The 13,277-nt window shown below is 32.3% G+C and overlaps 1 protein-coding gene across 3 annotated transcripts in view; it reads right to left on the reverse strand.

The window, feature by feature from the left end:
* The window catches only part of SCAPER (S-phase cyclin A associated protein in the ER), a 504,168-nt gene that overhangs the window by 384,838 nt on the left and 106,053 nt on the right, over positions 1–13,277 (reverse strand). For 2 of the 3 annotated variants that reach the window (XM_019441359.2, XM_019441356.2), the window contains 3 exons: positions 8,670–8,932; positions 5,360–5,593; positions 2,576–2,746 (listed from right to left, as the gene is read on the reverse strand). In XM_019441359.2, coding sequence (XP_019296904.1) covers positions 2,576–2,746; positions 5,360–5,593; positions 8,670–8,932 — 668 coding nt within the window. The remainder of the gene's footprint in view (positions 1–2,575; positions 2,747–5,359; positions 5,594–8,669; positions 8,933–13,277) is intronic. The other variant, XM_019441358.2, reaches the window with a different exon arrangement.

Here is a 13,277-nt window from a genome sequence, read left to right on the forward strand (position 1 = left end):
AAGGGGAGATACACAGCTTCCCAAACAAAAATTAAAGGAGTTCATGACCACTAAACCTGCAATAAATATTAAAGGGGACTATTAAATAAATATTATTTATTTATTAAATATATTAAATATTAAATTAAATATATTAAATATTATATTATTATATTAAATATATATTATTTATTTATATATTAAATAAATATTATTTCCCCGCAATAAATATTAAAGGGGACTCTTTGAGTACAAAGACCAAAAGTGACAAAGGCAAGAAAGGATCAGAGGAAATCTCCATTAAAAACAACAAAACAAGTAATAAAATGGCAATAAATACATATCTATCAATAATTACTTTGAATGTAAATGGACCAAATGCTCCAATCAAAAGACATAGGGTGTCAGAAGGGATTAAAAAAATAAGACCCCTCTATATGCTGCCTACAAGAGACTCATTTTAGACCTAAAGACACCTGAAGATTGAAAGTGAGGGAGTGGAGAAACATTTATCACTCAAATGGATGTCAAAATACAGTCCAAGTAGCAATACTTATATGGGACAAACTAGACTTTTTTTTCTTGTATTGTCTTTATCCTGCTTTGGTATCAGAACAGTACTGGCCTCGTGGAATGATTTTGAATATGTTTCCTCTCTTCCATTATTTATGAGATTTGGTAAATATTGTCATTGTTTTTTTTTTTTAATGTTTGATAGAATTCCACCAATGAAACCATGTGGTCTTAGACTTTTCTGTGCTCAGAGTTTTGATTCCCAATTCAACTTTCATTTTTGTTATTGGTCTAAGAAGATTTCCTACTTCTTGGATTCAAGATTCATGACTCAATCTTGGTAACTTGTACGTTTTTAGGAATTTTGTTTGTTTGGTTTTCTTCTAGTTATTTGATTTATTAATATATAATCATAGTAATCTGTTATCATCTGTTGTATTGTTTTCTCTTCTATTTTTCATTTTGGCTTATGTGTCTTCTCTCCTTTTTCTTAGTTAATGTAAAGTATTGCCAATTTTATTTCCTTTTTTTTTTTTTTTTTTGGAAAAACCAGTCATGACTTTCAATGTTATATTATTGTTTACTCTGGTCTCTACTTCTGATTTTTCTTTGTTATTTCCTTCCTCTACTAAATTTCACCTAAGTCTCCTCTTTTCCTAGTTCCTTGTGATATAATGTTGTTTACTTCAACACTTTTTTTTTTTTAACGTTTATTTATTTTTGAGACAGAGAGAGACACAGCATGAACAGGGGAGGGGCAGAGAGAGAGGGAGACACAGAATCGGAAGCAGGCTCCAGGCTCTGAGCCATCAGCCCAGAGCCCGACGCGGGGCTCGAACTCGCAGACCGTGAGATCGTGACCTGAGCTGAAGTCGGATGCTTAACCGACTGAGCCACCCAGGCGCCCCAACACTTTTTCTTAATACAAGCATTTATAGCATCTAGCATCTAACATTTGCTTTTTGCTGCATCCCATAGGTTACAGAATATTGTGTTTTGTTTTTCTTTTGTTTTAAATTTTTTTTAATTAGTTTTCTTTATTCTTGAGAGGCAGAGAGAGAACGTGTGTGGGGGAGGGGCAGAAAGAGAGGGAGACACAGAATCCGAAGCAGGCTCCAGGCTCTGAGCTGTCAGCACAGAGCCTGATGTGGGGCCCGAACTCACGAACCATGAGATCATGACCTGACCCAATGTCGGATACTCAACCAACTGAGCCACCCAAGCGCCCGTTTTAAGACATATCTTAATTTGCCATTGGATTTCTTATTTGGCCCATTGCTTGTGCAGTGGTGTGTTAATATTTACACATTAAATATTTAATATTTACATTGTAGATTTTCCAGCTTTGTTTTTTTGTTGATCTTTAGTTTTGTACCATTGTAAATGGAAATTATACTTAGTATGATTTCCGTCTTTTTTTTTTAATGTTATTTATTTATTTATTTATTTATTTATTTATTTATTTATTTTTGAGAAAGAGGGAGACAGAGTACGAGCAGGAGAGAGGGGCAGAGAGAGAGGGAGACAGAATGCACGAAGCAGGCTCCAGGCTCTGAGCTGTCAGCATACAGCCTGATGCGGGGCTCAAACCCACGAACTAAAAGATCGTGACCTGAACCAAAGTCGGACACTTAACCAACTGAGCCACCAGGCGCCCCGATTTCAGTCTTCTTAAATTTGTAATATTTGTTATGTCTCTGGGATTCTTTTGTGAATACTTAAAAAAAATGTCTGTTCTATTTTTCTTGGATGGAATGTTTTAAATATATCTTTTAGAATCATGTATTCTGAAGTATGCTTCAAATAAAAAATGCTCTTGTTGGGAAAAAAAAAATACCCTTCTTTACCTGAGGGTGCTCGTTTAAAATAAAGCTATCAGAGGGGAGATAGCTGGGGGGAATGAGTGAAACAGGTGATGGGGATTAAGGGTACACTTAGGATGAGCACTGAGTAAAGATGTACAGAATGGGTGATCACTATATTACACCTGAAATTAATACAACACTATATGTTACTATACTGGAATTTAAAAAAAAATAAAAATAAAAAATAAAAATTTTTAATTTAAAAAATAAAACCTCACAGAAAAATCACTGTCGTTGTCAGTTTCAATATTAATATCGTTGTTTTCTTCTGCTTCAATTTCTCTGGTTAACTGCTCCTCTTCAGCAATAGCACTAGCAATAGCTTCTTCATTGGCCTTTTCTAGACGATCTGCTAGCTCTTCTTTTTTAGCAAGAACTTCTGCCATGGACTATAAAGTTAAAAACAAACAAAAGAATCATCAATTAAGTGAAAGTAATCATTTCTTTATGTACTAATGACACACTCAACAGTATACATAAAATAGCATTGATCTAGAATTATAAAATGTGGGGTTCAGTATAAGTTCAACCACTTGCTACTTGTGTGACTGGGAAGCTTCTTAAAACCAAGAGCCTATTTTGTATTCCATAAAATGGTACAGTAATTCATGACTTACCTTCATCATGAGACAGCTGTGTATGAGAAACTGTGAAGTTATACAAATAACAGGTATTATTATTAATGTCAAAGTATGAATTTCATTTGAGTGCCAAAATTCAAAACAGTTGTAGATCAAGTATCTTTAAGACAAAAGAAAAGCACTATAAAAGGAATATAGCCTGCTTGGGATTTTCCCTCTCTCCCTCTCTCTCTGCCCCTCCCCAGCTCACACTCTCTCAAAATAAATAAACTGTAAAAAAAAAAAAATTTGAAATTTTAGTAAATTTAAAAACCTAGATCCACTGTAGCTAGGTTTTATATTAGCACATTTTTTACAACAATGGCAAAAGTTGAGCTTAAATAGAAAGGTTCAAACAGTCATTTTCTATTAAATTTTTTTCACGTTTATTTATCTTTGAGAGAGTGAAAGAGTGTGAGCTGCGTAAGTGGCAGAAAGAGGGAGACACAGAATCCAAAGCAGGTTCCAGGCTCTGAGCTGTCAGCCCCCTGACGCGGGGCTCAATCTCACTAGCTGTGAGATCATAACCTAAGCCAAAGTAGGACGCTTAACCAACTGAGCCACCCAGGTGCCCCTTGAACAGTCATTTTCTACCAAAATTTCTGTTGAATAAGATAACGGAAGAATTATTATTATTATTATTATTATTATTATTATTATTTACCTTTAGCTACAGGACTACTGCATTGAGAAGGAAAAGAAAAAGTTCTGTCATCACAGGCAGCAATTCTCTACAACCCCCCACTGAGAACCTACACAATGAGGTACATGTGGAGAACAATCCAAAGATTTAGCTCCACCAAGACAAATCCAAACACAAAAGATTTTTAAAATCTGGTTTAATTCAAATTCCTCTATGGAAACCAATTTGACAATAAATTTCATATATTGAAAAAAAATAAAAATAAAAAAAATAAAAATAAAAAAAATAAAATAAAATTCCTCTAAGAACTCTAAGAATATACTAATATTCATATCAAAAGCAGAGTATGTAAAGTACGTAAATTTGATCCTTAAAATAACCAAGAGTTTTTAATATTCTACCACAAGCTTATTTATACATGTGATCAAAATAAAATGGATGAAAGAATTTTTAAATAACTATTTAGTGCTTATTTAAGTATGGGATCTTTTTCCTCTTCTGAAATTTGATTCTCACAGAATCAATTAGCAAAATAAATAATATGATGCCTAGCTATGCAAGTAAAAAATATAAATATGACCAATTTCTATCCCATATATTAAACCTAGTACTTACATGACCATAATTATGTTTCACCTTTAAGAACAGTCACACTAAAAGAGCCAACTTAAAATATAATTTTCTCTTTATTCCTTACTTAAATTTTTAAATGTTTTTCTTATTACTATAGAGCCCTTATTTTTCCCTTATACAAACCCCTATCAAGTTTCATCTGTGTCTAATGTTATTATCTCTCTAAGATACATAATTTGATCTAATACCATCTGTCAATAGCATCTTTCAGCATGATACGGCACTAAGTTTTTAAGGAAAGTACAGTATACGGTGGCCATTTAAAAAATAAAATTTGATGGGGCACCTTGGTGACTCAGTCGGTTAAGCATATGACTGATTTCACCTCAGGTCATGATCTCATGATTTGTGAGATCAAGCCTTGCAACAGTGTGGAGCTTGCTTGGGTCTCTCTCTCTCTCTCTCTCTCTCTGCCTCTCCCCCACTTGTACACATGCATGCTCTCTCTCTCAAAATAAATAAAAATAAAGTAAAATAAGATTTGAATGATTTTTCTCAGTAATTTTTTGTGTGTGCCTATGTCTTCTAAAAGTTACTTTTATACTAGAATAACCCTTTCTGGATTATCCTCAGGTCATATATCTTACTACTAAAGTGAGAAATAGAAAGACACGAGGACAAATAAGTAGTCATCTAAAAGCATAAAACTGTAATTCCAAATCAACACATTTTTAAAGGTTCTGCAATAGGGATGGTAAATAAATTTCATCTTGAAGACCAACTCCAAGCAAATGACAGAGGCTATCTAAAGAACTATATTAAGAGAATTTTTAAAAGTCCAGTAGGCAACATTTTCCATCCATCAGAGTGCTAGACGTTGCATGGAAGACTTCATTGTTACTGGTTTAGTTTCTTAATGCCAGACTAAAAACCATTTGATCAAATCACAAAATGAATGATTTTAGCAACAGTTATTTAACTTGGCGATCTTATTTTCGTCCTCTACAAAATGAGAAGCATCTCAAAGCTTGCTATAAGAATAAAATATTAAAAAGAAATAACATGTACAAAATACTTTATAAAGTGTAAAGTAACACAATTTATTACTATTAAAGTTTTATGCCTCTTTAATATATTTACTCAGAATTCTGATAAGTTGTTCTTACCAAGTTAGCAGCACTCACATTTGAAATGTCTGAAGGGTCCATTTCACTCTCTATCCCTGCTTTCTCTGCTGAAAATATGTCATTTGCTTGCAAAGGAGGCATATCAGCTTGCTGAATAATTGAAACACATTCTGTATCAATGTGAACAGCAGGTATTTCAGAAGTTCGCAGAGAATGGTCTTGTAAAGTACTACTGCGAGAGCTCTTGACCTCATCCAATGTATTCACTGTGAACTAACAAAACACATTTACAGAGTGAATCAGACAAACTACTCCATTGTAGAAAAAATGATTATAATACACCTATCAACTAAAGCAGTAGCTGACTGGCTGACTGACGACTCACTTGTCTTTTTTCTACGTTTCAAGTGTAAGGAAAAAAAATACCATTAAGCAGAACAAATTTTATTTGCACACCTACTACGTACAGGGCAATACCTGAAATGCTTTATGAAAGCTTAGCTTTATTAAGCTATATTGAAAGTTTGGCTTTATTAAGCTATATTGCAATTACATTTTTATTTTTAGTAGGCTGATTCTTGATGAGTACTTTATATACATCACAAAAGAAATTCTAGTCACAAGTATAATAGTTTGTCTTATATTCAAATAACTAAAGGTATTTATGTGGTTTTGTAAAGATTGTCTGTCTAATATCAAATGAAGGCACTTTTCACCAAAATATATACTTTCAGGGCATTTTACTCATAACAAGACAGTTGCTCCCTTAAGATAACATTAACAAACCTCAAAGTATCTTTCCTGTAAACCCACATGGTACACAATACCAATTCTCAGATCTAAAAGAGAAAATACACCATAAAAAGTATAGTATATCTGAGCAAGCAATTCCTATTTAGATTTCAATATCCTCCCCCATTACCCTTTAGAAATATTTAACACATAACCAACAAAAATAGGAAAATGATCTAAGTCAAATAAAGTACTGTCTTAAACCAAATACCCATTTTTTAAAAACCTCCTAGTTTAGTAAATAGAAACATGTCTTTATTTCCACTTTGTAACAGAGTACAGAAAGAATGGTGCTGTGTTTTCCAATTATACTCAGAGTAATGAGCTACAAGTAGAACTAAAATCTAAAATTGTGAATTTCAAACCCACTCACATCACTATTTAAATAAACATTAGATAAATATTGCAGTGGCCATGAAGCTCCCAATTTGATTAATTATTTATATAAATATGAAACTTGGTCAAGTCTTATAAACTACTTTAAAAATTCTACTATTGGTCAAAACTTAGTGTCCCAAAGCACTGATTTTAGTGTAGGTATTATTTAAATTGTATCTCATTGTTTATATCACTATCAACATTATCTATACATCATTCACCATAGTTTATAATCTTCTTGGCAATATTTATATTGGCATTACTGATGTTTACAATATAGTCAACCCTGTTTATTAAAAAATCAGTATCATTTATACAGTAAAATCAAAGCTAAACTATAATGTTGAAAAATATACAATATGCTATTTCCATTTTTAGAATGACAGTGGAAAAAACAAATATTATCATTAGCTTGGACACCAAGAGCAGTGAACTTTTTATATGGAAATATTTTAGCAATAGTTAAATTACTCAAAAGTTGTATGTATGGATTATTCCTAAAATCCCAAATCATGTAAGTTTATTCATTACGCAAAACCAATGTAATTTTTATACTGTTAAGTTTTATAGCTAAAATATATGTTAGCAAAAATGCTACAGGTCTGTTAAGTGATACAAAAAGATTTTTATACCAAGTTTACCTACATTAAAAAGTTTCTGAAAAGTATAACCAACAAAAATACTGATTATTTCCTGTGTCTAGGATTCTGCTCCATAATACAGTAAGTTAAAGGCAACATAAGATACCCCTCACAAGGAGCTTCCAATCTCACATGGGCATAAAACATACATACATTAAGGAGTTACAGAACATCGGGAACAATGTACAGTTAAGAGCCATTATCATCAAGAAGAAAAACATGGAAATTGAGTACAATTTCCAATAAAAACAAATATCCTACATGTAAAAAGAGAAAACTTTAAAGCAGAAATACTATTCTAAACTTAGAAATAATGTAACTATTTTACAAATTTTTACTTAGCCCCTGTATCATATAAAGAATCTCTTATGTTTCATTTTGCATAAAATTATGCCTATTGAACATATATATTCATGTAAACAAATATCTAAAAAATGCATTCCTTCATCAAATAAGTAAAATAAATTTCAAATGGACTAACAGCAGAAATACTGAGAATATCATCTTTAAAGAATTACATTAAATATTGGCAAATGACTATACACTTGAATTGCAGGATGTAAAAGGAGAGCAAGTTCAAAATGATCCTTACTTTCATCAACATTTTTAATAACACTCCAAATTAAACAGTAGACCACCATTTAAACCAAGTAATTCAAATTAACAACAAAGTTGGGAAAATTAATATATGCCTCTAGATGTGACACTAAGGCCAATCACTTTATTTCTGTCAAAAATGCATAAGCTAACTTGGATAATAAACTAACTGAAGGATATTCTACAAAAAAAATAATGCAATGTATTCTTCAAAAACATTAATGTCATGAAAAACAACGATAAACTGAAAAACTGTCCCTGATGAAAGATGTTAAAGAAACAAAGCTGAATTTATAATGTGTGATTCTAGATTGGATCTCTGCTCAGAGAAAAAATTCTATGAAGGAAAGGGCACCTGGATGGCTCAGTTGGGTAAGCATCCAACTTCGGCTCAGGTCATGATCTCACAGTTCATGAGTTGAAGCCCCGCATCAGGCGCCTCACTACCAGTGTGGAGTCTGCTTGGGGTTCTCTCTCTCTCCCTCTCTCTCTGCCCTTTCCCCCCTCAAAACAAATAAATAAATTTTAAAAATTCTATGAAGAAATTACTGGTACATGGATATGAATTATAAATTAGAGGAAAATACTATATAGATATCAAATTCCCTGAATTTTATAATTAAAATGGTTAAGGGTTTCTTTATTCTTTGTAGATACATGCTATAATGCAGGTAAATGGTTATGGTGTTTGCATATTGTTTAGTATACATGTGTGTGACATGTAAGTATGAATAAAGAAGAAAAAAGAAAAAATGAGGCAAATGTTAGTCTGTGAATCTAGGTAAAGAGTATAGGAGAGTTCATTGTTCATTCTTGCAACTCTTCTGGAGATCTGAATTTTTTTACAATAAAAAGTTAAAAATAAAATAGGAAAATAAGACATTCCGGCATAGACATATCCCTTATAAAAATGTAGTAAAAGGATTTTCAGAATGTACTACCTGGGTTCTTTCAGCAAGAGGATGGTCACAAGAGTGTAATGAGTCTTTGGACCGAGATTCTACAGTATTAGAAGGTCCATCTCCATCAAATTCACCTTTCTCAATGCTTTCATCAGGTAAAAGTTGTATATTTTCTTTATCACTGTCATCCTTTGACCTTAATGTTTCTGTTGCTACTGAAACTTTTGTCATCACTGCTGTTGATCGTGAGCGAACAGGCCTTCCCCTCTGAACAGTCTCCCATCCTTCAGCATCTTTCCGTTCTATGCAATTGAGGGAAGGAAATAAATCAAGATTTCTTTAGATGATAAAAATTTTCAAAACCTATAAAATAAAAACTTTTTCCAATCAAATTCGTATTAGGTGTAACTAATATATAAACATGACACTAACTATACAAGATGCAGTGTGTGTATGTGCATATGTAATGTCTAATACAAGTACACTGTGGGGTTGGTATGATTTTCCATGTTTTACAAATGACAAAACTGAGATTCAGATTAAGACTGACATAGGCCACAGAGTCAGAAAGTAATAATAAACATTTATATAGTGTGTACTGTGTGCTAGCACTGTTCCAAGTGTCTACATATTGTAACTCTTAATCTCCACAACAACCCTGTAATACCAATACTATCACCCCAATTTTATCATTGATAAAATTTATCATTTGTCATTTCACTTACCCCATTTATCATTGAAAATAATGAGACAAAGAGAGGATAAGTAATTTCCCCAAGGTCACACACCCAGTAAAGGTAAAGCCAAGATGCAAGTTTAGGCAAATTGGTTCTGGTGTTCATGTCCCAGTGGTTACATAAAAACTGCCCTCCACCCCCATCTTTCAGAATCCAAACATAGGCCTACCTCAAAAGTCCAAGTTCTTTCCTCTATCCTAGTACTAATACCATACATTTGACTGTATGTCAGCACAGAGCCTGCTGTGGATCCTCTGTCCCTCTCTCTCTGCCCCTCCCTCACTTGTGCTCTGTGTCTCAAATAAATATTAAAAAAAAAATAAAAATACAATTGAACTCTAGGTTATCTACAAGAAATTCACTTAAATACTTGTATTCACCTAAATACAAGGTCATACGTAAGTTCAAAGTGAGAAAGACACACCATGCAAATACTGAGGAAAGCAGGAGTAGATATATTATTATCAGATAAAGTAGACTTCAGAGCAAGAAATTACTAAAGAAACAAAAACATATTATATAATGATAAAAGCATTGCACAGTGAAGATATATACCCCTAAGTATGTATACACCAAACAATATAAACTCAAGATACACAGCAAAAAAACTTGTAAGGATGAAATGAGAAAGAGAAAGATGCACAATTACAAATGTGGACTTCTAACTCCCTCCCAGGGACTGATAGAACTAGATAGAAAATCAGCAAGTATATAGAAAAATTGAACATACAATCAACCAACTTGATATAATAGCATACACAAAACAGTCCATTCAACAACAGTAAAATGCTTTTTTTTTCAAATATATACAGAACATTCAGTATCACAGACCATATTCATTCTATAAAATAAAGTTTAATAAACCAATTCTATAAGAAACACAAACTATAAAACTCAACCAAAATGAAAACAGACTATCTGAATAGTCTCATGATTATTAAAGAATTCAATTTGTACTTTTTAAAAGTTCCCCACTCAAAACCTCCAGGCCCAGATGGTTTCTCTGGCAAATTCTATGCAACACTTTTAACAGGATTTAAAAATTTTACACAACTATTCCAGAAAATAGGAGAGGAGAGAACACCTCCCAAGTACCAAGGCCAGTTTTACCTTGGTACAAAAACACACAAAGACAGTACATAAAAATAAAACTAAATAACAATATTTCTCATGAATTTAGATATAAAAATCTTCAACAAAATATCAGCATATCAAATCCAGCAATGTATAAAAAGAATTACAAACCATGACCAAGTAGAATTAATTACAAGTATGCAAACCTGGTTCAACATTCAAAAAAAATCAACGTAATTCACTACTGGTCCACTGACTATACAAGTAAAATCATATGATCCTATCAACTGATGCAGAAAAAGTACTTCACAAAATCCAATATCCATTCTTGAGAAAAATGTATTAAGCTATAATATAGGGGAACTTAACTCAATAAAAAGCATCGACAAAAAACCTATAGCTAACATATACTCAATGGTGCAAGAATGAATGAATAATTTTCCCCATGATCTAGAACAAGAAAAGGATGCTTCCTCTCACCATGCTTCTTCAACATAGTACCGGAAGTCCTACACAGTGCAAAAAGGCATGGGATGTGGGGATGGGGGGGAAGGAAAAGAAGAAATAAAACTGTCCCTATTTTCAGATGACATGATTGTCTACATAGAATATCCCAAGGAATTACATAAAAATTCCAGAATTATTACATAAATTCAGTAATGTTGTAGGATACAAGTCAATGCACAAATGCACTGCATTTATACAGACTAACAGTGAACATGTGAAAACAAATTTGAAACAATTTATGATTACACTAAAGAAAATAAAATATTTAGTAATAAGTCTAAGAAAAAAGGTACAGAATATGTATCCTAAAAACTACAAAAGGCTGATTAAAAAAAGAGAAGACCTAATAAATTGAAAGACATACCATGTTCATTAAAAAATGATTAGAAAATCCAGCATCATAAGTGTCAATTCTCTCTAAAACGATCAACAGCATAATGTAATTTCTATCAAAATACCAGTAACATTTTTTTGAACATTAGAAAAGCTTACTCTAAAATTTATATAGAAAGACATAAAACCTAAAAGAGCTAAAAACAATTTTTTAAAAAAAGAATAAATTAAAAGTAATCACTCTATTCAATGTTTTAAGGCTTACCACAGAGTGAGATTAATCAAGAAAGTACAGTATGGGTGGAACAACAGACACACAGATCAATGAAATAGACTACTTTAAAACCCAGAAATACATCCACACAAATATGTCCAACTGATTTTTGATAAAATTTCAAGAGAAATTCCAACAAATGGTGGTAATAACAAGACATCCAAGGCAAAAAAGTAAACCTCCATCTAAAACTCACACTTCACCCAAAATTCAGTCAAAAAGCATCACTAATTTAAGATGTAAAACTATAAAACCTAGGAAGAAAAAAAAAAAACAAGAAATCTTTCAAACATATGGCTAGACAATGAGTTCTTACACTTGACACCAAAAGCATGATCCATAGGAAAGCCTCACAAACCTCATCAAAATTGAAAAATTTTCCCCTGCAAAAGACTCTATGAAGACAATGAAAAGATAAACAACAGACTTGTAGGAAATACCCAATGATGTCTAAAATATATAAAGAACTCTGAAAATTCAACAGTAGTATTACAGACAATCCAACTAGAAAATGGGCAAAAGATGTGAAGAAACACTACAATGAAGGGTATATACAATTGGCAAAGAAGTAAACAAAAGACATTCAACATCATTAGCCATTAGTGAAATGCAAATTAAAAACCACAATGAGATATCACTCTATACCTATCAGAATGGTTATATACAATATAATCACAGTATTACATACTAATAATGGATGGGGAGATGCAAGGTTAGAAGGGTGTTAAGTAAAGGATATGAGATTTCTTTTTTATCTTTCCAGTTGTACTGAGATATAGCTGACATATAACATCGTATTAGTTCAAGGTGTACAACATATTGTTTGATATATGCATATATCAGGAAAGGATTACCAAAGTAAGTTTAGTCAATATACAACACTTCACACAGTTAACAAATGTTTTTTCTTGAGATAAGAACTTCTAAGATTTACTCTCTTAGCAATGTTCAAATATATATACACCACATATTCTTTATCCACTCATTGACCAATAGACACTTAAGTTGTTTCTATGTTTTGGCTATTGTAAATAATGTTGCTACGAACAAGGAGCAGATATGTTAGTATTTTCATTTCTTTTGCATACACACCCAGAGGTGGGATTGCAGGATCATATGGCAATTCTATTTTAATTTTCTGAAGAATCTCCATACTGTTTTCCATAGTGGCTATACCAATTTACATCCCCATCAACACTGTACAAAAGTTCCCTTTCCTCCACATTCTCTCCAACATTTGTTATCTGTCTATTTGATGACAACCATTCTGACAGATGTAAGGTCATATCTCATTGTGGTTTTGATTTGCCTTTCCCTAATGATTAATGATGTTGAGCACTTTTTCAGGTACCTGAGGCTAGTTGGATACTTTTTTGGAAAAGTGTCTATTCAGATCCTCTGCCAATTTTTTAATTACATTGTTTGTTTTTTGCTAAAGAGTTGTATGAGTTCTTTATATATTTTGGATATTAACCCCAATCCAATACATGATTTACAAGTATTTTCTCCCATTCTATAGGTTACCTCCTCATTTTGTTGATGGTTTCCTTTGCTGTACAGAACTCTGTAGTTTGATGTAGTCCCACTTGTTTTTTGCTTTTGTTGCTTTTCTTTGGTGTCAAATCCAAAAAATCATTGCCAAGACATACATTTTTGAGGTGATGAAAATGTTCTATCATTGACTGTGATTATGGTACTATATGTGTTAATATACTAACAATA

Source organism: Panthera pardus, unplaced genomic scaffold (assembly GCF_024362965.1).
Source record: "Panthera pardus isolate Hobbes unplaced genomic scaffold, ASM2436296v1 HiC_scaffold_24, whole genome shotgun sequence".
Classification (NCBI taxonomy): domain Eukaryota; kingdom Metazoa; phylum Chordata; class Mammalia; order Carnivora; family Felidae; genus Panthera; species Panthera pardus.